Source organism: Cydia strobilella, chromosome 9, assembly GCF_947568885.1.
Source record: "Cydia strobilella chromosome 9, ilCydStro3.1, whole genome shotgun sequence".
NCBI lineage: Eukaryota > Metazoa > Arthropoda > Insecta > Lepidoptera > Tortricidae > Cydia > Cydia strobilella.
This window is the reverse complement of record NC_086049.1, coordinates 14,845,869-14,873,588: the sequence shown is the minus strand read 5'-3', so window position 1 is coordinate 14,873,588 and position 27,720 is coordinate 14,845,869. Positions and strand designations below refer to the sequence as shown.

Genomic DNA, 27,720 nt, shown 5'->3' with positions numbered 1-27,720 from the left:
GCCTGTAGTCCCTGCAGCCCGGCAGCGACTTGCAGTGGCGCGCGCATATCGCCGCCTCCACCATCGAGTCAATCCTAGCCAAGCGAGGCAACTCTGATGGACTCTCTTCAACAACTTACCAACCTGTCCCTTCTGTTCCTTGGCGCGCCTGCTCACAGAAGGTGACACAAGGCTCAGCCCGCGGTCAGCGCGGCCCGGCGGCACGAGCGTAAGCGCAGTGGCGTGCGCATATCGCCGCCTCCACCAATCAAATCCTAACCAAGCGAGGCAACTGGCCAATGGAATCTCTTCAGCAAGACTTACCAGCCTGTCCCCTCTGCGTCTTGGCGCGCCTGCCGACAGCGGGCGACACAAGGCTCAGAGCGCGGTCGGCGCGGCCCGGCGGCGCGAGCGTCGGCGCGGTCGGCTCGCAGTGGCGTGCGCAGATCGCTGCCTCTACCATAGAATCGATGCTGGCCGAGCGAGGCAATTGGCCGATGGATTCTCGCCTGAAATAAAAAAACAGATTAGATAATAATGTCACAAGCTTAATTTTAACAATTAGCACCTTTGCAATTAGTCGTAATTTTTTTTTGTGAATAATAAGATATAACCGACTTTAAAATATTATTTTATGTATTTGAAATATCGTCAGGTGACAACTGAAACTAACTAATTAAAAAAAAATACTTAACATAATTCGAGCTTGTTTTGGTAGTGTTCATTGGCGAGAGAATGGACTGTAAAGGGGGGCGATAAGGGATGAGATTTAGGGGCCGGTCGAGCAAGAAAGTTGTGCTATACTAAAATTAACCTATGAAGTAAAATTAAATTGCGAAATAGTGTAGGGCGAAGTTACCTTGCAATCCGGGGTTGTGGGCTTGAACCGTTGGCCTCCGTTGTAGACCCTGGTGTTGGTCCCGGGCTGCCCTTGTCGCAAGCTAGAGGTAAGCTTAGAACCGTTACCTTGATCGTCCAACTTAGACCTCGGATTCTCCACTTCACGGATGGGCACGGCGTACTTCGGCTACACAGCACTGATTTTAAAAGTAGTCTAAATATTAGCAGTAGTGCTTTTAACAAATTGCGAGAAACTTAGCGAGAATGGCGCGACACAGTGTTAACTTGTAGTAGGCTTATGACATACTGGCTCTGACAGCTTGTGACAGAGCAATATTCAAATTCAAACTGTGACTTGTGTTGCCACAGTAATTACAACAAGAAATCTAAAAAATACAAAGCCAAAGCTGAACATTCCGCCTACCAAAATGCAATTGTATTTTAACTAAGCGAAAAAGATAAGAAAATAACAAAAAAGGTAGTGCGATAATATTAAAACTAAACGAAAGACGGACAGCACAAAGGTAGCGCTCTAAAGCGGCTACGCAGGCAGTGGGCACAGCTTGACCACAGGCCGTTTGTACAACCCTGTGGCCGTGCGCACAGTAACCACACGACATATCCCGTCAGATCCGGGGTGTGTATCGGTGATGCGACCCAGGGGCCACTTCATTGGGCTCGTCTGCTCGTTCACAACGAGCACGAGTGCGCCAACTTGGATGTTGGGCTGTCTGTCGTGCCACTTCATCCGCTGCTGGAGAGTATGCATGTACTCCTTCGACCATTTGTTCCAGAAGTCCTGGTGCATCTTCTGAAGCAGCTTCCAGCGTTGGAGAGGGCTAACCCGAACGTCTGACAGGTTTTCCTCAGGTACGACCGACAGGGGTTCCGTGGTGAGGAAATGACCCGGAGTCAAAGCCGACAGGTCGTTGGGGTCAGTGCTGAGAGGAGTGAGTGGCCTCGAGTTGAGTAAAGCCTCAACTTGGGTTAAAACCGTCGAAAATTCCTCATACGTCAGCCTTTGGTTCCCGACGACACGCGCCAAATGTGTTTTCACGGCCTTAATTCCAGCTTCAGCGAGTCCTGAGAAATGTGGGCTACCTGGCGGGTTGAATTCGAAGGCAATTGTATGGTGTGCGGCAGCATCCTTCACTAGACGTTGCAAGATGTTGTTCGCACCGACAAAATTTTTTCCTTGGTCAGACACTAACCGGCTGCACCGACCACGACGAGCGACGAAACGCCGAAGTGCGGCGAGAAAAGCATCCGAGGACAACTCGGTGACAAGCTCGGTGTGAATGGCCTTTGTTGCGGTACAGACAAAGACACAAATACTAATACACTAATACAAGGGCTATTGTACGTCTTGTTACCGCGTCCGCGCCCGAGAGCGATGTCGAAAGGCCCGCCAAAATCGACCGCTGCGCTCGAGAAAGCCTTAAGTTGGGATATTCGATAGGACGGCAGGTCGCCCATGAACGGCGCAGGGGCACCCAGTGGCCGCACCCGAAAGCACTTCATACATTTTGATACCACTGCGTAGATTGCCCGTTTTGGGCACATGATCCAGAAGTGTTGTGACAACAAGTTATGAAGCGTTTGGATGCCTGGATGCATGAACCGCCTATGATAGTCGTCGACAAGAAGGAAGGTCAGACGATTGTCGCGAGGTAGAAGCAACGGATGCTTCACGTCGAAGTCGAGAGAAGCTCGCGACAGGCGACCGCCCACCCTTAAGAGACCCGCGTCATCCGTGAATGGGGACAGTTTCCGGAACGCTTTTGGAAGAGAGTTCGAATGGTTGTTCGCAATCTTTTCGATTTCCTGAGCGAAGCTGCGCTGTTGCACGGAGCGCACGAGAAGCATCAGCGACTGCTTTATTTCGAGAGGTGTCAAAGGTCCGCGTAACAACTTCGCGGTTGTCTTTTGGTTCTTCGCGTTGTTCGCGAAGCGGCGACAATACGCTAAGACACGTTGAATCGTTCTTAACGACGAGAACTTCTCGAATAAATTGTCAATGAAGGCGTTGTCATTGGACACTACAAGGACCGTAATCTTTTGTTCTTCTTGAAGAACATCCCTATCAGGCGCCAGTGCTGACTTGGGCCAGCTTTCGGAAGGGTCCCGGAGCCAACCAGGTCCGTTCCACCAGTACGTTTGGTTGACCAAGTCTTGGGGAAGCAAGCCTCGAGATCCGCAATCGGCTGGATTGTCAGTGGTTCTGACATGATGCCAGGAGTCGGGAGGAATGACGTCTTGGATGTGACTCACACGGTTGGCCACAAACGTTTTCCACCTGGACGGACACGACTTGATCCAGGTTAACGTCACACTTGAGTCCGACCATGCGATGATTCTATCTACCAAGTGGAAAGGCTTCAAAGCCTCCACGACCGAAGCCATCAAGTCCGACAGTAGAACCGCTGCGAGCAATTCAAGACGCGGCACGGACAATTTACGTAACGGCGCGACCTTGGACTTAGCACACACCAGCTGGACGTCGACGTCACCCTGCTCAGCTACTGTACGGCAATAGATTACGGCACAGAAACCGCGTTCTGACGCGTCGCAAAATCCGTGGAGATGTAGCACGTCGAATTTCCAGAACAAACGGCGAGGCACAGCTACAGCACTCAGCAAAGGGAGTTGAGTTTTAAATTCCTGCCATTCCAACCTGATGCTTTCCGGGACATCTCCATCCCAGGAAACGCCCGAAACCCAAAGTAACTGCATCAGATACTTGGCGAGAAATGTTACAGGCGAGAGGAAACCCAATGGATCGAAGATTCTAGCTATCTCCGACAGAATGGTGCGTTTTGTGCATCGACCGTTAGGAGTAGATGCTACACGAAAGCGAAAGGAATCAGATTGTGGTTGCCATAGCAAGCCCAATATCTTTAGAGAAATGTCAGTCATTTCTTCGAAATTTTTAAAATCTTCCGAGTACAGGTCAGAAGACGGAAGACTCTCCAGGAACTCACTACTATTAGAGGTCCACTTCCTCAGATGGAAACCCCCCGACGACAATATGTTTGTAAGTTCCAGCTGGAGTAAACGCGCCTGCTCGACAGAGTCCGCTCCGGTGACGACGTCGTCGACGTAGATGTCACGAGCGAGAACAGTTGAACCACCTGGGTATTCGGCTGCAGAATCACAGGCCAGTTGAGCCATTGTACGAAGCGCTTGGAATGGCGCAGCAGAAACCCCGTAGGTTACCGTTTTGAGACGGTAGTCGCGCACAGGACCGACAGCAGAGGGCCGCCACAAAATGCGCTGAAATTCTGCGTCCTTTTCAGAGACCAGGATCTGCCTGTACATCTGTTTCACGTCACCTGTGAAGACAACAGCATGCCAGCGGAAGCGTGTGAGCAGGTCGAAGATGTTGGTCTGAAGCTTGGGCCCAGCGAGAAGAGTAGCGTTCAAGGACACCTCGTTAGCGTCCTTAGCGCTTGCGTCGAAAACCACGCGAAGAGGAGTGGTGACGGAGTCACGCAGAATTCCATGGTGAGGTATGTAATAGAAGTGGCCTTCACTTGTGGAAGGAGGTTCCACTTCCTCCAAGTGACCGCGAGACTCATAGTCAGCCATAAATTCCACATACGCCCTTTTGAACTCGGGGTTGGAATTCAATTTGCGTTCCAACGACGTGAACCGCTTGAGAGCGATTTCGCGTGAATTGAGGAAGGTAGGTTTGTTCGCGGGATCGATAAATGGTAACGGAACTACGAACCGGCCTTCCTTATTGCGATAATAGTTTGTACGAAAGTAGTCCTCGCAGCGTTGGTCCTCCTCCGAGACGAAAGGTTTGGTCGGAGAACTAACGTTTTCTAACTCCCAAAATTTCTTGATGGAGTCATCGAGCGACAAGATCTGCGAAGGACTCGACACGAAAAAACAATGTTTATTATTGTTGCGATAAGATACGAGAGCGCTTGTTGTGAGCTGACTCCCGTCACACTCACCCATAACGACCCATCCATAGATGGTTTTCAACAGAGTAGGCTGTCCAGGCTCCCCGCGCCGTATACCGGGCAACAACGACGAAACGAAGACCTGTGCATTAAGCAACAAGTCCACCGGCGCCGGACGGGCAAACTCAGGATCAGCCAGCGATAAATTCTTGGTGTGCGACCACCCCGACGAATCGACAGGTTGTGGAGGTTGGTCGGCACACACCGGCGACAAAACGAAAGCTTCGAGTTTAGTATTCAGCGAAGAGGGCTTATTAGTCTTATTACCCATTGGCTTGATCTCACATGAAAGTGAGCCAAATGTTTGACAGGGCGAATTGCCAATGCCAAACACGGTGTGTTGGCCAGACGTTTCAAACCCTAGCATGTCTGCACAGGATTTTGACATAAGATTGCATGCACTAGCACCATCCAAAAGCACACGCACTGGGCGGAAGACACCAGAACTGTCCCGAATTAACACCTTGGCAGTAGCGAAGAAGACTATATTCTCTCCCGCCATAGCAGTTAAAACCGTGCTACTACTACTACTGCTCGTGCTACCGCTAGGTGGTGTAGTTGTAGTCTCTGTGCCCGTGGGTGCTTCAACATTCTTGGTGAAGTGTAACAAATTGTGGTGTGAGCGATGACACACACTACAACGAGAAGCCCGACAAGTCTTCACTTTATGTGCACTTGAGAAGCATAGAATGCACAGACCCTTCTCCTTTACAAAATTAAAGCGGCCATCGTTGCCAAGACTTATAAACTTGCTACATTTGTCAAGACTGTGCTGACCGGAACAACAAACACAGGTCGGTGTTGCCGGAGTCGACACAACAAGAGCCATTTTATTTTTTGTTACCGGTTTAACACTCTGAGATGGAGGCCTGACACTCACACTTGAGTTCTCCAACGCCCTGCTCCGCTTCTCGATAAAACTTTTTAATTCTTCAAACTTCGGAACCTCGGTGCTGGAAGTGAGTTGTAACTCAAATGCTTCCCGAGTCGCAACATCTAGCTTTCCCCACAGCAAATAGTACAACATAAAGTTCTTATCGGGGAGGTTAAATTTGGACAAAATATTTAAATTTTCATTAAAAGTTCTAAAAACCCTTTCCAAATCTGTTTTGTTTTTGACCGACTCACAGTTAAGCAATTTTTCATAATACATGACAGCAATTTGCCTCTTCCTGTCATAATAGTTGGACAGCGTCTCATAAGCACTACTATAATTGTCACCCGACAAAGGAAAAGATTTTATTAAATCATGTGCGGAACCCTGAACGCTAGACAATAGGTAATGCAATTTTTCCACGTCACTAATTGTGCTCCGACTATGTATGAGGGAGTCATAAAGCTCCTTGAAGGACACCCAACTTTCCAATTTTCCATCAAAAGGTTTAATCGCTATTTTAGGAAGCTTTATATTTTCAAGCGTTAAAGGTTTCACATCCGACTTGTCACTCATCTCACTTTTGGCCATTTGTCTCAACCTACATTTTACCGATTTCAACTTACTTTCGAATTCCCTCGTAACTTCGTACTCTTCCACACGTCTTTCAGGTTTCAGCGGACGTAAGATCCTCAACTGAGCATTGTGAAAGTCTTTTTCTAAATCTTTTATGTCCGATTCATCATAACCTTTTAAGTCGGAACTCTCGATGTTTTCCAAACGAAAAATAGCATACCCTCGCGCGACACGGAACATGTCCACGGTCGCAGGCTCCGGATCACTATCACCATGTACACTCATATCGTTTTAAATGCAAATAAACACACTAAAACGGCGAAAAAAAAACAAAACTAATTGCAATGCAAAATAATAACAAAGTACCGAACCTATATGTATATAGTGACACTGACAGCTAACGTCAACACTTGACAGCTGTGACAATGTTGCCGACAGTATTAACCACGAGTGAACGAATGGTTTAGTAAAAGCACTACTACACTACCAACAACTTTCTTGCTTTACCCTCGACTTTTTTAGAAGTCTACCTTCAACTTTTTGAATTAAACAAATGATATGACGATATGTATGACCAAGCGAATTTGAATAAGCAACACACAACGACAAACGAAAAACCAAAGGTCACTTTTCAAATTATACGGTTCGAAGACCAAAATGTTCATTGGCGAGAGAATGGACTGTAAAGGGGGGCGATAAGGGATGAGATTTAGGGGCCGGTCGAGCAAGAAAGTTGTGCTATACTAAAATTAACCTATGAAGTAAAATTAAATTGCGAAATAGTGTAGGGCGAAGTTACCTTGCAATCCGGGGTTGTGGGCTTGAACCGTTGGCCTCCGTTGTAGACCCTGGTGTTGGTCCCGGGCTGCCCTTGTCGCAAGCTAGAGGTAAGCTTAGAACCGTTACCTTGATCGTCCAACTTAGACCTCGGATTCTCCACTTCACGGATGGGCACGGCGTACTTCGGCTACACAGCACTGATTTTAAAAGTAGTCTAAATATTAGCAGTAGTGCTTTTAACAAATTGCGAGAAACTTAGCGAGAATGGCGCGACACAGTGTTAACTGGTAGTAGGCTTATGACATACTGGCTCTGACAGCTTGTGACAGAGCAATATTCAAATTCAAACTGTGACTTGTGTTGCCACAGTAATTACAACAAGAAATCTAAAAAATACAAAGCCAAAGCTGAACAGGTAGTAATTAGTGAGTTATTTTTGTCATCTGACGATATATCACTTTAGTATAAAGCGGATAAACCCATAAAAAGTCATTATATCTAATGGATTCGGAATAAAAATGGTTGCTATGTGTAGGTACATAGGTACATTAGTTTTCGCTTATCTTACTTTCTCATCGCACGCATACATTAGTAAAATATTCATAGTGTGAACGAAAACAAATACCTACTTGAAAGTAATTGATCCATCAACGAATCATACACATTTATCTATATAATTTACTCCTAAAAGCAAATATTAATACTCCCACTAGCCACTCATTGCTTTTAAATAAGTAATTTCTGATGGATATATCAATTAAAATAATGAAAGCGTTCATCAAATTACAGAGCTCGCATCTACTGGCGACGCTGCGCCGCGTCGCGCTCGTCTGCTTAATTTGCATTTCAATGTTCTGTATCTTTTCTAATTTCTAACAACAGGGCGGACAGACGATCTGGTTGAAATCGCAAGGAATCAAAATCAAATCAAATGTAATTTTGATGACACAGTTTTCTATTGCGTCACCTGTTCCTGCTGTACGCTTCAGAAACGTGGACCACCTACTCCAAGCAAGAGCGTCGCCTAAACGCATTTCACATGCGTTGTCTCCGAATCATATTAGGAGTAACTTGGAGGGATCGAGTAACAAACGAAGCTGTTCTTTCTAAAACCAATTGCTACAGCATAACGGCCATGCTGAAACAGAGACGACTGCGTTGGCTGGGACACGTTCATAGAATGGACCCTGACAGATTGCCACGTGAAGTCATGCTCGGACAGATTGCCGAAGCTAAGAGACCGGTTGGTCGCCCCGTTCTCCGCTTCAAGGATTCATGTAAGCGCGACATGAATGGCTTCAGCATTCCAACTAACCGTTGGGAGGAACGCGCGGAGATGAGACCCGAGTGGCGTCGTAACCTGCGGGAAGGCATGGCAAAGCACGACGAGCTCTGGTTGGATCACCTTAACCAGAAACGAATTCGCAGAGCTGCTGGACCACCCCAGGAGTCAAGACACATCTGTGATCGGTGCGGCAAGAAATGCCGATCAGTCATTGGTCTTTACAGTCACCGCAGTCGATGTAGACTGTAGACATCTCCTCAAATACCTCTAGTCGCTGCAACTATCATCTGTAAAGATGCTGTGGCCAATGATGATGACCTGTTCCGGTGTAGGATTTGGCAGATTCCTGCGGAATATGTGTTTAATACCACTGCAGAAGTCCGCGCTCGCAATGTTTTCTAGCAGCAGCCTGGGCACGTACACCACAACGAGCTAAAATGCATGTAATGGTGTGATCGCAGCCGGAACACTTTCAGCTTGTAAATAAGAGCTCTTTCCCGTTGAAAACAGTTTTTTCAGGTATGGTTTTCTGCAGGATCCCGTTTTAGTAGTATACATATGTGCTAATATATGTAACATGTAGGTATTTGTCAAATATTTGAGAAACCGGTTAATATTTTTACCGGTTTTGTATTTTGACCTTACCTCGTATCAAAGATAGATATAACTCCGTAATAGATGGATACAGTCTAAGGAAATAACGTGCCTCGAAAATCAAGAAAATTTGATTCTCGTTCTGAGGGCGCTACTAGTTTTAGCCAACTGTCGTATAGATGGCGTTGACGGTTTCGTTTGTTATTTAACAATTTTAACGCATATCAGTGACAGAACATGGGTCAAAATCATAAAAATAATTAATGCAAATAAAAAAATCATTTATCTATATTTAAATACATTTTATCGTATTTTTATAAATCTTCATTTTTAGTTTTAAAGTGTGTCGACAGATGGCAGTGAATTTACTGGGGTTACAAAATTTACTATGACAGTACCGCTCTAGTATAAGTTACTCTATGCTCGTATGATTAAAATAATACGGTTCGTAATACATATTGTGTATTTATAGTTGGTGAAAACAAATAGTCAGTAAAAAGGAACAAAAAAATCTAAGTATATACTCATCCTTTTCTTTTGGGTGCTAGTACTAGTGTAAGGGAAAGATGTACGATTCTCTCTGTCTATGTGTGAAATGAGACAGTCCTTTGACAAACTATATCACAATATTCACACAAATAAACACAATAGCAGACGCAATATCAATCCGAAAATGGAACAAAAACAATTTCAAATTAAGAAGTTTGTTTACAAAACTATGGCCTGTTGGCGTTCAAAATTGGAACAATCGATTTCAGGGGTCAGCGGCAGCGGGTGAACCATAACTCAGCGGCTGGTTTCCGACAATGTTGCCAGAACCGATTGATTTGTGACTGCTGACTGTACAGGAATTAGTGGGGAGGGGAGTGGGGTAAAACATTCGTGCTTAGTTCAGTGTCGATTTCCGGGGCAATGGGCAATTGTTAAAAGATACGGAAATAAAATATCAAGGCAATTGAGCAGGCAAATGAATAACGGTGATATGGATATATGATTACTGACTAAATGTCTCTTAGCCCGAGGCTTAGAGCGTTTTCACATTGCCCGATCCGATATCGGATGTCCGATGGAAGTAAAATGTAAGACATATTGTTTTTCTGTATTTATTTTATTTTATCTGGAATAAGAAAGTATGCCAGAATCCGTTCAGATTTCAAATTATAGACTACATCAGGAAGCTGAGCGAACCTGAAAGTCTATGGATGTAATAAAACCTCATCTGTATTCTGTGTACATTTCTATAACCAAAAGGATCTTGGAATTTGAATTGGCTTCTAGGTTTATTTTTAATGATGTATTTGTTTATCGGGCCTTCTTCTACTTAAGGGGCCCACTGATGATTATCAGTCCGCCGGACGATATCGGCCTGTCAGTTAGAACAAAAATTTTACAGTTCCGAACAACTGACAGGCCGATATCGTCCGGCGGACTGATAGTCAGTGGGCCCCTTTTAGTTAGCCTAGCTTGAGCGTTAGTAAATACCTATACAAGTTTGTAGAGTCATAGTATATGAGTCCTCTCATGGCATATTGACCATATTGACCATATTGTATTGTTAGGCATACTAACAGTTCTTGCGGCTTCTTTCTGTTAGTTTATAGGCAAGGAAGCCGTGGTAATCTTAGATTAGTTGTTAGGCAGGTAACTTCATAGGGACTAAAATTCAATAAACTCAAAAAACTAAGTAATAACCATTCAATAGTACCTAACTAAAATAAATGTAAAATGGAGGTACTTCCCCAGTCGGGCTCTGCTCTAGATCTGGAATGACATCCGCTATGCTGTGCCCTACCACACAAAGCGTGATTACATTCACAGTGCCCATACCTCTCTTTTGGAAGTAGTTTAAGGACATACCCGGGTCCAACCGATGCTCGTGAAATTTTGTGAGCAGGTTCGATGATTAAATATATTTTATGTCGACTCAGTTAGGTTGTACATGAAGTTTAAACAAAACATTTAATATAAAAAAATACTATATATACTTACCTCTGCTCTTCAGAAGATGCCACTGGGCTCAGAAATAATTTCTTTTGAATCATTCAGTCACCCTTCGACTTTCAAAGCGGAGATAACAAAGTATATAGGTACGTAACGAATGTAACGATCTGCTGTTATTTGTTAGACACAATATATCTCAATTTGCTACAGTTAACTTTCCGGGCAAAATTCTTCGAGCTACAGGACGTCTGAGAATAATTCCCCGCCGCATGGCACTTTCAAGAAAGAATCCACGAGTCATCGGCCCAACTTACTACGAACAATTACCTGCTGATCTAAAAAAACGAGCCGAACCCTTTACCTTTCCTTCCTTGAACCTTTCGTTGGATAACCCTCTGAGTTGAATTTGTAATGATATATTTAACTTTATATATAATTCAAATCATTTATTGTATTTTAAAAATGAGATTTACTTCTTTTGCGATATTTTATTTTTGTTTGACATTTTAACAATGGTTCTAAATTGCTTAGATTGACATAAATTTCTGACTCATTTTCGTTTATACATGCTTATATGACGATGCTTATTGGAAGAGAAAATTATTTTAATTAATTTATATTTTTAGCATGTAATGTTTGACGATCATGATAAGAAGATAAGCATAATTTAAACATTGATGCCAATTTATAGTGTAATTTTTATCCTGAAATATATAAATCTAAATCTAATCTATTTGAGTTTATTTTTAGTTTACTAGATCGTTCGATTCGTAGACAATTACATATGTACCTACATATTTCCAATCCTGAAATTTCCAATCTGTACTGTAAAATTAAAGGAACTAAAACGACTTCTTTAAGCATAATAAAAGTACCTACGTAAGTCGTATAAATTAAATTGAGAAGTCATTTTAAGCTCGATACGCAGACAATTACTTATTCAACTTCTGAAACTTCGAATTTGTACAAGAAATTGTAAAATTAAACAAGCAAAAACGATTTTTATATTCATACAATAAGAACGTAAGTCGTACAAGTTAAATTGCGAAGGTATACGTTATAGGTACCCGTAGCATCAGTAATGGAGACACGAAGTACCAACACGCTCGTTCTTTATCATAAACTATGCTTCATTTAAACTCCTTTGTAGTTTCACTACAGAAATTTACACGTTTCAGAGTAAAAGATGGAGTTAACTAAATAAACTCTCTTCTAGAGGTAGCTCGTCTCAAGCACTGTAATCATTTACTCTCATTTGAATTGTAAAAGTTTAGAGAAAAGGGTAATTGTGCTTCTTTGAAAAATGTAAAGAATAAGAAAAGGAAATGCAAGAATAATTATGTAAATAAACAACTGTTTAAGTCCATCTACAATTTTACAAAAAATACCTTAATGAAAAATTCACGATAATGGATTGAATCGTTAAAGGGAAAAGCAGAATGAAAACTTTATGAAAATCGATCTCCCTTATTTACATTTAATATTGCAATGCTTATAAGTAAACTCGTATACAGAAATTAAAACAGTACGAGTAAATAACTGACAGTTGCGGTCATGTATGTTCGTGTTCGCGTATAGAACATGTAGTCACTATAAACAGTTTTGTTTATAAACAGTATTGGTAAACAAAGTTTCTCGGAAAATGAAATGAAACTATGAAATCGGATTATATCGCGTATATGAATTTATAATAGATCTCAAACGTCGACACGTATAGTGCGATAACAAATATTACGATTTTCAATGTTCGCGGCAGCGGTCTGCATTTCGATGTTCAAGGGGCCCACTGTGTTTACCAGTCCGCCGGACGATATCGGCCTGTCAGTTGTTCGAAACTGTCAAATTTTTGTTCTAACTGACAGGCTGATATCGTCCGGCGGACTGATAATGAGTGGGCCCCTTTACGACGTCGGGATGTATTATAAATTCACGTGGCTTTATGCTTGAATCTCTATTATCCTGAATCTGGTTACTCTTTCTAATTCTGGATCTCAGTATAGTACCACTAACTTTACGGCCTAGCCACAGCACTACAGGGAGCACAAAGTAAACGTTTATTTATAGTACTGCAACCTACAACTATCAAGTTAAGTGGTTGTAACTAATATGGGCAGGTGATTTCGGCCTAGTGCACACTGTTTGCTAGGGCATGACTAATATGCTAAGAGGAAATACGCTTGACTGAGTGATATGCGAATCACATCATGTAATTACGCATGTTTGAGTGATCATACTCGTAGATCTAGGTTAAGAGCCTATTTAGGACGTTTTAATGACATAAACCGATCGTTAAATAAATGAGATTTAGGTATCATCAAAGTAAGAATTAATAGGAAATTATAGTACCAGTGAACTTTATCTTAAACGCTGATTACTTACACTTCTATCGGCTAAAACAAGTCGATAGCTGATGAATTGATTAAGTACCAGTTCATCTAAGCATGGAATCATCCTTTGCCCAAAGGCTAAGGACACGTTTCACAAGATTTGCGATATATATGTCCCAAGAAATTTATATTCTCATGGAATTCACGCTCGATGGCTGATGTATATTTTATATTCTGACCTTTCTTCAGTGACATACTTGTAGTTACTTTCAAGGAAAAAACTAGATGTCTAATTTCAAGGGAAGCATTTTTTTTTTATATCTCATTTTCATCGAATTTAAACTGTAGCGAGTCATACTAACACTAAGCATATTTTATAAGGTAAAACTTCTAAACATGCAAAGCTTTTTATTTACTTTTTGCGATATCCTGTAACAGTAAAAAAAAGCAATATTGCACCCTGTTTCCACTTGATATATCTTAGCGCTTACTACAGTGAGCCAAGCCTAATCTAGTCAATAAAACCAGTGTTTTGAGAACGCCCACTTCTTTTGAAGGTAAAATACGAATACATTTTCAGGAATAATACCTATATGAAGTTTTACGAGTTGTTTGCTGAACGTGGCTGGATAAATGTAAGTTATGCGTTCACAGGCACAAGTGTAAAAAAACGTCAGTTGACCTCAAAAGTATGTATACAGTTTTTGCCTTATTACAACAGAATAGAGTGCAAAATTGTACACATAAATGTCGTAGAACGTACGGTTTGATAAAAAGACATAATAATTCTCATGAACATTTTGATGAAGTTATGCCATTTTGGCTTTGCAGCGATACTAGTGTTTGCTTGATACTGATATTCTTACGTTATGCTGAGAGTTACGGTAATGCCAGGATTTTATAATGTTTGAGCACATTTTAGAGGGAATTATTAATTATTCTGTATACATGTTTTATGTTTTAGACCTCAGGGCCCTCCTCCCACTAGATGGTGTGCTCAAATTACGGCACCTATGCAATTAAAACTGCTCGAGGCCATTCGCTTGGCGAAGAACAGAACCCTGTGGAGGAACCTGGTCTTCAACAGAAGGACATGATGTCACGATCCTCAGTATTGAGGGACCGACTGAAGAAGAAGAAGAAGATGTTTTAAGTGCGTGAAACTTAACGGTTTTCAGGAGAGATTATAGATCAATTATCTTATTAATTATTCCTTTGCTTCGTCCGCAAAACTTCTCTGTCTCTAAATGACTGTTGAGTTTCAAATTTGATATTTTTGTTTAAAGGTAGTTTTTTCTTAATATTTTTAAATGTAGGTACTTGTGAAAACGCTCTAAACCCTTCCAAGTTACCTATCCCTTGCCAACGCGCACAAAGCCGTATCGCCGTCTCGTTTAACAGCATGTATGAGATGCCATCTTGGCGGATTCAGTTCCCGAATAGATGCTTGACTAACAGCATCGTCTTTAATTTGAATAAATCAAAATGTGTGAAAACTAGCGAAAACTGTTGAACTGGAGTGAAAGTGATACACGTGATTGACGCTGAAGTTTTGGTGAAAGTTTTATGAAGTGCTGGCCAGCCGAAGAGACACACAACGAGCTCTGAAGGGATGTGCGCAGGCATTTCTTCTAACACCCTTAATTCTAAGCGTCAAACAAGTAACTAAAAAATAAATAAATAAAAAAGCCGTTTATTCACACTAAGTTTAGGTTACATTTGTAGGTTGAATCTATCTTAATTTGCTTAGTGGTGAACCCCTCTTTGGGTGAAGGCCTCCTCCAACTCAATCCATTTGCTTCTGTTTGAAGCTATTGCCATCCATTGCTTTCCCACAGCCTGGGATAGGTCATCAGCCCAACGCTGCTGCGGCCGGCCAGCGCGCCGCCCTCCTGGTGGTCCTCTCCATTTTGTTGTTTCTATGGTCCACCTCTTGTCAGTATAGCGTGATATGTGGCCAGCCCAGCGCCATTTTAGGGATAAAGCTTGTGTGAGAGCATCGACTACTCTGGTCTTTTGCCTAATTTTTTTGCTGTTAATTTTATGTATCTTCCTTATTTTAAGGATACTTCTCTCCATTGCTCTTTGGGTTCTTATGATCCTAAGTTGGATTGTTTTTGTGTATGTCCATGTTTGGCAGCCGTAAAGCAGGCATGGCAAGAGGCAGGTGTCCATGACAATTTTCTTCATATGTAGACTGTAGTTGCCCTTCAGAACCTCCTTTAGTGACCAGAAACGTCTCCATGCTATGTTTGTTCTTCTTATCACTTCTTCTTCATTGTTATCCTTGCTGAATGATACTTGTTTCCCTAAATATATGTAGTCGGTGACATAATCTATATTCTTGTCTCCCACACTGATTGGCCTTTTGTGGTTATTTGTCATTATTTTAGTTTTACTGGTGTTCATTTCCAGTCCAACCTTCGAGCTTTCTTGGTCCAAAGATTTCAACATTGACTCTAGGTCCTTAGCAGTCTCAGCTAGTATGGCAATGTCATCTGCGAATCTCAATCATCTCAATTTGAGATTCGCAAACAAGTAACTACTTCACGTTAATTTTAGATACAGTCCACTTATTATTCAATTCCCTTCTGGTGTCTTGAGGGCTCCCATACATATCTCCCCGCGTAATTTTTATCCCGCATAAATAGTGGTATAAAGGCACTACCAATGACCATATTGAAAAACGTCTCGTTTACTAAACGATTCATTAGCAATACGTCTCCTCTTCCAATTTCTTTTCTGCAAAATGTCCCCATTGCAAAATGATCTGTTTGCAAAAAGTTCACTTTTACACTGATATTAGATATACCTACCTAAACAGTGATTTTTGTTTTTATTTTTTTCTTTATTTATCTTTCATCTTAAGGAGCCCACTGACTATCAGTCCGCCGGACGATATCGGTCTGTTGTTCGGCCTGTTGTTAAGTTGTTCGGAACTGTCAAATTTTTGTTCGAACTGACAGGCCGATATCGTCCGGCGGACTGATAGTCAGTGGGCCCCTTTATTAGGCTAGGTTTTTATAATATGGATATAAAAGTAGTTTTATTATTTTTACGTATTTTTTTATTATTTTAACTCACAATAATGTTGTGACTGACTAGATGTTATAGAAGTTCTTGTTTAATATACCAACCATTACGCAGAACGGGGTATTTAAGGAACATTTTTGAAATAAATATCGGATCTAATTGAAAAACCTCTTCATTTGAATTTAAATCCGTTAAAAATCCATCATCGTCGTCCACAACATCCCATGTCCGTCTTTTCAGAATTAGCTGAAACGTCCGGATATTAGCATCGTATCTTATAATTTTAATAAAACTGGATGCCCGTAGGTAATTTAAGAGGCCGGTGTCGATTTTAGTCGCAAAAATGTAAAATTGATAGATTTAGTCCGTGAAATTTTACACCTTTTGTTACCTAATTCAAATAACAAGTACTGGTTTCTATTAGCACGTCTTCTTATCTTACCTTTTATCAGATCAATTTTTTGAAAACAGACTTACTAAATTAGTAATGTTTGCTTTTCTGATGGACGTTTAGGTAAACGCGCGTAAAGCACTGATTTTGTCGCTCTTATTTGTAAATTTCGTAATGTTTGGACTGCTAAACATGGTAATTTTGTATTACACATATCCTGTACTTGACGTTTATCAGACTACATGTTTATTATTATGACTTTGAAGTAGTGTAAATGAAAGTTAGACGAAATCAATTTTCTCCAGAAATTACTTCAAAACAAGTGACAATTTCTCTAAAAATCGACTTAATTTCAACGTAATTTCGATACTTAAAACAATCTACAACATTTGCTGAAACTATTCTTATACATCAATTTGTATAATTTACCACCATGATTTTTTGATGAATTTTTAAAAACTGTCCCTTCTCTTCATGCATTACCGGTGACGCACGCTCGCGACCTCATTATTAAAAGGCAAGATGAGAAGACGTGCTAATAGAAATCAATACTTGTTATTTAGATATTACGTAACAAAACGTGTATAATTTCAACGACTAAATCTATCAATTTTACATTTTTGCTCCAAAATCGACTACGGCCTCTTAAAGTCTTTGCGGTAGGAAATTGATGTCTCGTGTTTAATTTAGAGAGACGAGACGATGGCGACGAAATGAAAAAGTATTTTGGGAGATCGGTTTTTGCAAATTTTGTTTGGTTTAGGTAATCTTATAGATTTTTATCTGCACTTTTTTATCTTGTGTAGTATAGTTGAGCGAGTATTGATATTCCATTTAAAACTTTACTTTGCTTAGGTACAATGTTAAGGTAGGGGCGACATATTCGTTCACTCGAAAAAGCCCTTTAATAAAGAATTTAAAAAAATATGTTAAGGTATTTGTGCTCACGCACGTGTTACGGGCCCGTTCGAGTTTTAGTTATGAAATCTGATTCCGATACAATACTGATCTGTGTCAAAAGTGACATTTATTCAACCAAAAAGTCTCTTTTGACTGACAGATCAGTATCGTATCGGAATCAGATCTAATAACTAAAACTCGAATTGGCCCGTTAGCGTAAAAAGCCAAGCTAACAACAATTCTTAGAAATAAAGGAAAAGTGGAAAAATCACTGCCCCGGGCAAGGCTCGAAATCGCGGCTTCGGGATCTAACGATCTATCGAACTTGGCTTGAGTTAGTTAGGTAATAAGAATTTTTTGTAACGGATCCGGCTTTGTAGTTTACTATTTTTGATTGTGCTTTTCCTGTATAGTGGAAATCAATCTAGGAAAATAATCTAATCTGTATAGGGTCATTGCGCTAGTTTCCGTCCATGCTCTAGTTTATGTCCACTTGACGGATTAGCAAATAATAGATTTCATTTTTAATTTGCTATTTGCGAAATTTTATTTTGATGTAGATAGATATATTATTTAGACATTACATCAACATCAAACATCAAACATTTATTCAGCAAATAGGCCACAGGGGCACATAGGATTAAGGATTGCAACAAGTACACATTTGTGCAGCAATGTCGTTTTATAGGTATTCAAATTACGCTAAGTGGGCTCTCTAACCGTACAGCGCGCGACACATCTCGATCAAACTGAAAACTAATTATAACTGTACCCCTAATGTAAATGACATTCGATATGTATGGGATTTTGAGTTTCGTCCCGCTTGGCGCGCTGTTCAAAATCTCATACAAAAATAGACATAACGCAAACGGGAACGCTCGTCACGCTATCACGTAAATTTACTAGTGGTTCTGAACAGTGCGTTCAGTTATTGGCATAGGGAGCTAGCGAGGGAAGAAAATTAAACTGAAAAAAAAAGAAAAAAAGTTTATTGTATCAATTTGTGTGTGTGTTACGGGACCCAGTTTCCTTATACTAGTTTCTAGGTATATATTGGTACAAATTGTTTGAATTTCTGTGTAACCAAAATCCCGTGAAATCAGGATGTAGGTACTCGTAATAATGACAGCATGACAAAACGTAGCTATTATTTGCACACTATGTCCAAGAGGCGAAAATAGCAAGTTTTAGACATTATTTGATCTGTCGCTTCTGAATAATGTATTACATGATGATATCCGTCACCTTGGCTTTCATCATTGTATATCGCTGGTTGTATCTCATTCTCGAGGCACTCTGTCTCGACAGATGAGCGTATCTCTAGCGTAACTTGAGCTCTAGAACCGTGCTAAATCTTTATAATTGAAGATCTCATTTTATACTGGTGTTCCTGAGGAACTGTGACCGGTTATTGTAGTGAATAAGAATTCTTATTGCTGTTGCTCATATCATTGTGCCCCTTTATCTTATAAGGAATCATAAGGGCCGGGTTTTTGATGAATGTTTCCTCTTAAGTAAAGGCGAATATTGGGAATATCATATCGGAACATTTTACTCAGTATATTTTTAAGGTGATATACATTTGTAATTAATAAATTTTCATTACGCCCTTGAAAAACTGTTTCTTATAATACTTCAAATACTACGTTGTTTTTATTTTCGTACTTTATTTTGTTATTCATTAAGCCATTCATTAGCGAGTTATGTCAAACAAATAGACGGCTCACATGCCATATAATACGTATTAAGTTCGATGAAATTTGAATAATATTCAATTGGAACATTTGGAACAGTTGCACTTGTTTTTTTTTTTTTAAAACAAAACAGAATTAACGCTAAATATTTCCAATACTTTAGGTGTACACTGGCAAATTTCTGACTTTTTTATTTTATTCCACTAACCCGGGGTTAACCGGTTAAACCGGTTACCATGGTTACAGTACAATTTGACACTGGGTTAACGGTTTAACCACTTAACCCCCGGTTAGTGAGATGGTGCAAGTGGCCCTTAGAAAGGCCGCACCATCAACCACCACCACCTACTAAATAAGTTATTCGTGTAGCTTCCTTCTCGCTTCTCTGTAACCCATGTCAATAAGACAAACTAACCTAACAAACTAAATATTCATGCAGTAACTTGAAGAGTATCTAACCTTAACTAAAATAACTATCTTAGCCACCGTCGGACACGTATCGAACTAAATAAACTAGGCCAACTCTAACGTTGCTTTATCCTCAAATGTGACAGTAAAAAAAATGTCGTAACAACCAGAAGATTTCAGGCTATTTACGATATTTTATTTCTGACGACAATTAAATTAGAAATAAATCGAATTGAAGAGATTTCCTCTCGCGTGATCACGGATATTACGAGTCATTATTATTTTCGCGTTCCGACTGCCAAATCCAAAGCTAGATTTAATGATTTCGGAGGCCGTTATCATGATGAGTAATTAAATTAAGGCCGTTCCATCGGTTTGCCGCTATCACTGTCACATTTCGCAAGAAAGAACGAAGACCATGCGCGCCAAGTGTCAATTTTGATCGAATTTTGTCGATTTTTATTTATTTTAAAAACGTTGCCTTACAATATCGAAATTCGAAAGCTGTCAATTGACTATTTAAGTTAAGATTGCTTTTTCTTCTTTTTTTGTTTGAAGTATCACATAATAAATAACCGAGTAAAGTTTGATTAACAGTCCGAATTAGAGGTTACTTTGAGAATTAATTGTATCGAGTGAAGTGTCATTATTTCGTGTATTGGAAGCTGTTATTAAAGATAATATAATCATGAATTACATATCTTCTACGAATATCAACGTCTCTTAGAAAAATATGATCATATATGAAGATTTTTCGCCTTCTGGCTCAGGGAACGGCCTTAATGAAATATATTCTATCGGTTCGTTATGTTTTGAACGATCTTAATGCCAATTAACAAGATCCGTCTTCATTCGAGATCCTTCAATAAATGGTAGTCAATTCAAAATGACAAATAATCATTCCACCATAAATGTAAAGTTTGGAAAATAATGCAGCACGCTTATATTTTTGATCGTAGACAGAAACATAATTATACACATATATGCTATCGTGTGTTTAGTCAAAGTTAAAACAAAAATGACGTCACAACAGGAGTAAAATGACAAAAAACATCAATAGTAGCGAGAGAGGACCGAAAGCGATTTCAGAAATAACTATAAATAATAATCAGTTATTTCTGAAGTCTGTCGGTCCTCTTCCGGAAGAGCGCGGACGTTGCTAAAGGTCATAAGTTATTTAAGAGGATTCATTACAGTCCTGCTAATTACGAGAATTCAACTTACGACTTGTGTCATTTATATAATTATATAATTTTTGTTATTCAGAATACCAGCTTGTGCCTAAATCACTGGACTTGGAAGAGTATTGTAACCTCAAAATAGGTACCTACTTATTGGATTAGGAAGTAGTTTATTAGGTACTTTTTTTATTTCGTTTATTCATTTAGATGTTTAGCTTAGGTTTTTTACAATATAAATATAAAAGTAAATAAAATATAAAGACACAAAACAATAACAAGGCCCAAGCCTGCATCTTTTTTACAATTATTATTTGATTTCTAGCAAAATCATCTTATAACAAAAGCATCTATTATATTTCAGATTCGAACTATTGACGAAAATATCTCGTCAGAAATGGGTGTTTTTTGTAGTGTTCTTGGGATATTAGCAGGAATATATAGACGGAATATTCAGGACAATATCTATTTATTGATTAACATTTGATTAACGACATTGACATATATTCAAATTGACACAAGGGTTATCAATCTATAATTGGTCAAATTGTTAGTAAATAAGAACAAAAAAAAACTATTCCTTTTCTTTTGGGTGTTAGTAACTTTGGGTGCTACTAGTGTAAGACAAAGATAGTATGATTTCCTCTGTTTATGCTTGAACTTTGACAAACTTTATTGTAATTTTGGTGTAATCACCGGGCCTTAAACTATACTTGTAGCAAAACACAACGAATTACTTGTAAGTCAGAATCAAATAGTGACGGTCAAAGTGGCCAAATATATCGGAACACATCCTTATTTCTTTCTATACCTATCTATTTAATGCTGACTGTACCTACATCCCTCGTGAAACTTAAATATCAGAGCTCAACACTAAACCCAATTGGCTCCATGACTACCCTCTGAATGGGCTATTTTATCAACGCGTTTTTGGCAATTTTGGACCCATTCCGTCCCACGCGCGGCAATTTACAATACCAACTTCGCCAGCAATAGTGAGCCGAGCTCTAGAGATATGTAGGCCGATTACGATTTGTCAATTTAATACGGTTTTCATATTATTTTGATACGACTGTGACCATGAGTAGCAATTAGCGTTAGTGGCTCGCGCTGATTGGTGCTGACGAACTGTAGTCGTGTCATAAAACATTTCGCTCGCAGTTATTGGTGCACGCGTTTCTGGTCGAAAAAATATCACTTTTCAGACTGCCATGTGACATATCATATCCATAACAAATCCGGTTCAAATTCGTAACCTGTTACCATTAGAATATGCCTTATAGAATAGCTAGCCGCTAACACTGATCAGTCCTCACGTAATGCAATCAATCTGAAGTCATCTCGTAAGGCATCTCGCTCGCGCTTAATGGTGCGCGTGAGATTCCTGCTCACACGAGTCAAGGTCGTATCGTACCAAAATAACTTCAAAACTTTATCAAATTGTTGAAACGGAATCGGCCTCATGGATGAGTTTTGTTACATTTGTTCGGTTGAATAATTTTTACCGTTAAAAAAGGGACTTCTAAGGCAGAAAATCTTAAACCATGATTTTTGTGTAAGTTTTTGTGTAAATAATAAATATGATGTATGTACATGGACACAAAACCGTTTTAGTTTCGTTCTTTTCATATCTATGGAGGGTGATAAGAGAATCTTGTCACGCGAAAGTAATATCAATCTTTTTAAGTGGTGTATACAATAAAAGTTGTTCAAGCTTAATATTTAAAGATATCTAACTACCTAATAGTACCTATAGGAATACAACACAGTAACATATCGAGCTGTACTTAAAATAAACTTGGGCATATTAAAGGCGAAAATTCCAAACGTTAAAATTAAAGAAAAACGTGTCAGATCATTTAATATTTAATTGTATATATTATTCATCAGCATTCTATGTCTGAAAATACGGAAAACAGTCAAATATGACTGTATTTAAAATAAATTATTTCACACCATGCATGAAATAAAGCACCAGATAATTATTAGAGAAACATAGATAGCAGTTATTTTTAAACACAAGTTCTATTTAATAAATCGGATAGATTATGGGCGACATATTCGTTCACTCGAAAAAGCCCTTTAATAAAGATTAAAAAAAAATCGGATAGAAATATAAAAACCTGCCAAGTGCGAGTCGGACTCGCCCACCGAGGGTTCCGTACTTTTTAGTATTTGTTGTTATAGCGGCAACAGAAATACATCATCTGTGAAAATTTCAACTGTCTAGCTATCACGGTTGATGAGATACAGCCTGGTGACAGACAGACAGACGGACAGACGGACAGCGGAGTCTTAGTAATAGGGTCCCGTTTTTCCCCTTTGGGTACGGAACCCTAAAAAGTAGGTGAGTTGACCGTGACGTCATTGTGTAATGTTCCATATTAGCAAATCGTATTGACAGTTCTAAAAAAGAAACTGATTTGACTAGTAGGAGAATACCCTATTCAACCAACTCCATTTACACAACTAACTACCAACTCAATATGAATCTTGAAAGCGCATGGCGATAGACGACCAATTTACAAAGAGCTATACTGACCTCTCAATTAGTGGTTTGTAAGAGAGGACGAGGGGTCTCCTGAAACTGGTGGGATATAATATTCAAGACGTGTCGTCAAAGGGAGGACAGGTACCGTTATTATCTTGGACGTACTTGTTGTTTAGGCGAGTTATATTAATATAGTATACATACAACAGGGCATCGATTTTATACCTACGTTTTAAGAGGGAAAATACTCGGTAATGTGTTTTCTTTGAAGAAGTGGATCGGGTCATAATTCCACTAAACACGACGGTGATCGATCAACCAACAGTTACTTAGTGTGCGCAAGATTAGTTCTGCTCACGTCTCATGAATCACCCTGTATAGGAGCCATCGAAGCTCTTCAAGACTTCGTTCGTTCAATAGATACATATTATAAGTAAGGTATACGTCCGGGTACTCGTCACTGTCCCAATTAAAGGGCGGCCGATGGATGCAATTTATGGGTACGTAAGCAGAAGATGGATAAGACTTTTTATAAATTTCTAGTAATATTTATGTATTTTTTTCATTAAAAATATATACCTAATGCATGTAAAATTCCAAATACATAATGTTGAAATATCACTTTAGGAACCTGTAGATGTCATTTTCTCTGTGTAAACAATAAACAATAAATAAATAAATAAGTGGAATAAACGGAACGATCCGAACCTCTGTAAAAATCTTTCTCAACGTATTTTTTCGGCCATCCTGTAGTGGAATAAATAGTACATTGGCTACGAGGGGGTAAGTAAAATATTGGAAACGAGGGTGTTAATTCACGACAGCCGAGTTTGCAATATTCTGACCCCCGGAGTTACACACAATGTTTTTCATCACGTTTGCGAAGAAAAAACTAAATTTTAAGCTAAATAATTCTTAAACATCTATATATTCGTCCGCCATATTGTCGTTTTTTGACAGGTTATAGTGTTAGACATCAAAGGCAGTGAAGCCACATACCCGTCCGGCATTAACCACAATTGAAAATTGCGTAAAAAATATTTTAAACGGCGATTAAATTAAATATTTTTAAACATAAACGAAATTATGAAATTATAAACGTCAGTATTTTAAAACATAAACTCATTTATACCTACTTGGTTCGTATGAATTAGTGACATAATTAAAGAAAAGCTATAACTCCTTAGTTATAGCTTTTTTTTCACAAACCATAACTCCCCCGGGAACAATAAGTATAGGCCTTTTTCCAGCATGAAATAAGATTTCGAGCAAGTGTCATGAAAAGGTATTTCTCTATTTATTGTTAGTTAGACCAAGAAAAGTCTGCAGAGATTTTGACATCACACGCAGTGCCAGTGTTAAATACGTCATAATTTCATAAAAGTTTAACGTTAAAAATATCACCTGCGCTGCGCGTGCTGTCCAAATCACTGCAGACTTTTCTTGGTTTAACTCTGCGGTCTTGTTGAAGTCGCTTAGAAGTGATCAATTGCTCCAAGAAGTAGCCCGAGTCAGCTGCTGCCCGCCAGTTAATGCAATTTAAGTGCACTTTCATCCTCTAGTTAACATTATTTCCTCCTCTTGGCGTAGTTTTAATGCTACAATACATATACCTACCATAAAACCATCCAACTAAGTATAGTCCAGTATTATAACTATGTTCAACAAATTCATTACGTAATTAAGAGGCCGTAGTCGATTTTGGAGCAAAAACGTAAAATTGATAGATTTAGTCGTTGAAATTATACACGTTTTGTTACGTAATATATAAATAACAAGTATTGGTTTCTATTAGCATATCTTCTCATCTTGCCTTTTAATAATGAGGTCGCGAGCGTGCGTCACCGGTAATATATGAAGAGAAGGGGCAGTTTTTGAAAATTCATCAAAAAATTACGGTGGTAAATTATACAAACTGATGTATAAGAATAGTTTTAGCAAATGTTGTAGATTGTTTAAGTATCAAAATTACGTTGAAATTAAGTCGATTTTCAGAGAAATTGTCACTTGTTTTGAAGTAATTTCTGGAGAAAATTGAATTCGTTAAACTTTCATTTCCTCGAACTAAGTCATATAACAAAAATGTAATCTGATAAAGGTCAAGTACAGAATATGTGTAATACAAATTTACCATTTTTAGCAGTCCAAACTTTACGAAATTTACAAATAAGAGCGACAAAATCAGTGCTTTACGCACGTTTACCTAAACATCCATCAGAAAAAAAATCATTACTAATTTAGTGAGTCTGTTTTTAAAAAAAAAATCTGATAAAAGGCAAGATAAGAAGACGTGCCAATAGAAACTAGTACTTGTTATTTCAATTAGGTAACAAAAGGTGTACAATTTCACCGACGAAATCTATCAATTTTACATTTTTGCGATTAAAATCGACACCGGCCTCTTAAGTATCAATAGCAATCTTCCTTTTGGTGTTATCTGAGTTATTTTATCCATTTATGAAAATACCTTGTCTTCAAAATGGGACATTCAAATAATAATCACACCTAAGAAAGAATGTTTTTTTATACCACGTCGTACGGCATGCTGATGGTCACTAGTCACCATAGCCTATGGACGCCTGCAACACCAGAGAAATTACATGCGCATTGCCGACCCCTTTAAAAACCTGTACACTCCTATTTTGAAGAACCCCATACTGTAGCCGCTCGGGAAAACCTCGGCAAAACCATTCCATTCATGATTTTAATTTCTCGGACAAATTATAATATTGAAATCATTGATAAGGTCCTCTTTTGCCTTCATTTGATCCGTAGGTACTGAAAGCGACGCCGTGTACATATATAAAGACACTAAGCTACTAACAAACCTTCCAAAACTAAGTCCCCAGTTAACTGTGTCAAAGGTCAAGGGTAAGAGAGGGTTACGATAAAATAATTCTAGATGTCGCAGTAAGAAAGAGATTATGTTTGTATGCATGACAATGGCGCTTAAGTCTATTCTAAAATCGGCCCAAGATTTATGTCACTCAAACTGACCCGTTTGTTCCTTCTGATAGTGAAAGGGGAGATCGAGTACGCAGCGTACTACGTAGGCGAACAACACGCGAACGCGAAGCGAAGCGATGCGGCGCGGGGTGAATCAATCCTTTGATACCTATAGAAGTTTCCTACGTGGGCAATCTCGTTGCGAATGCGAACGCCGTGGACCCGCCGGCCGTGCCGCTTCGCGTTCGCGAGTTGTTGTTGTAAGTGTAAGGCCTGAGTGGACGCTCGAGTTGGGCGTGCAGCGGGGCGGGGCGTGCGGCGTGCATGTTAAACAAATGCAAACGTATAGGAGCGGCCTTAGTGCACGCTGCTCAAATCACTTGTGAGCCCGACGCCACGCTGCACGCCCCGCCGAAAGCTCCGCTTCGAGCGTCCACTCAGGCCTTACACTAAGACACAGCGACGACGGCGACAGAATATATGACGAGACGTAAAATAATATTATTTCGTAGATATACTCGTAGGTGTCCGGAGGTGTCCGTGTATTTTTGAGAAAGTTTGTGCGTTATATATTTTTATATGTTTTGGGTTATTTCTACTCAGAATAAGTGAAATACAGAAAGAATAATATTTAGAAAAAAAAATTGTGACGGAGTTGTTTATTTTGAGTTTAATAACCAATCAAGAAAAAATCATTTGTATTTATGAAATTTAAAACATGGAATAGACATTAAATTCCAAAAGTTGAAATGCCGCAAAGTTCCGATAAACTGGCTTCAACTGTTTGAAACCAAACGTTTTGAACAAAGCTCAAGAACAAAGTATCCTACTTTAAATCTCATAGGAGCCAGAGAGTTATCTGGTGGAAACGTAAGATTTAAAACTTCGCTCGTATCTAAAACTTTCTGGTATCAGTCAAGGTATTAAATATCGACACGGACGAAGTGCTAAAAATATGTATACACTACCTTCATGTATGAGCAATAAGGCAGAGTACACATATTTTTGGCACTGTGTCTGTGTCGCTATTTAATACCTTGTCTGTAGGATTGCTGCTAACTAGTAAATAAATGTGGCTTTCCACTAGAGAAGGGTCCTTATGCTCCATGTGCATAATAGGACCCTTCTCTGATGGAAAGCCCCAAATATTCTTTATTCCTGATGGGACGGTCGCCTTTTTGCCAAATGAGTAGATTGTTAAATTATTATATATAATAAGGTATTTTTAAGGGCACGCATTCAAAGTTTCGTGAGAGATGGGTACAGTCAAGTGTAAAAATATCGGTGCACACATCATACACACACACACACACGAAAATGATTGTGAGTAACAAAAACTCAAAAAAGTACCTAAGTTATAGGCGGCCGAAAAATATGTACATAAAAATAGTTATTTGTGCAACAAGAGAGGAAAGTTGGTTTTTCTTGCGAATGTTTATTTTGAGACCCGAGAAAGCCCGAGATGTAAAATAACTTTGCTCTCGTGTTGCACACATAATTTTTCACCTCAGT

At 39.5% G+C, this 27,720-nt stretch overlaps 1 protein-coding gene across 1 annotated transcript in view; it reads right to left on the bottom strand.

The window, feature by feature from the left end:
• LOC134744422 (ankyrin-repeat and fibronectin type III domain-containing 1) overlaps positions 1–27,720 on the bottom strand; it is a 246,812-nt gene that overhangs the window by 126,097 nt on the left and 92,995 nt on the right. Inside the window, exon 5 of the mRNA XM_063678234.1 lies at positions 304–488. Within this exon, the coding sequence (XP_063534304.1) occupies positions 304–488 (185 nt within the window). The remainder of the gene's footprint in view (positions 1–303; positions 489–27,720) is intronic.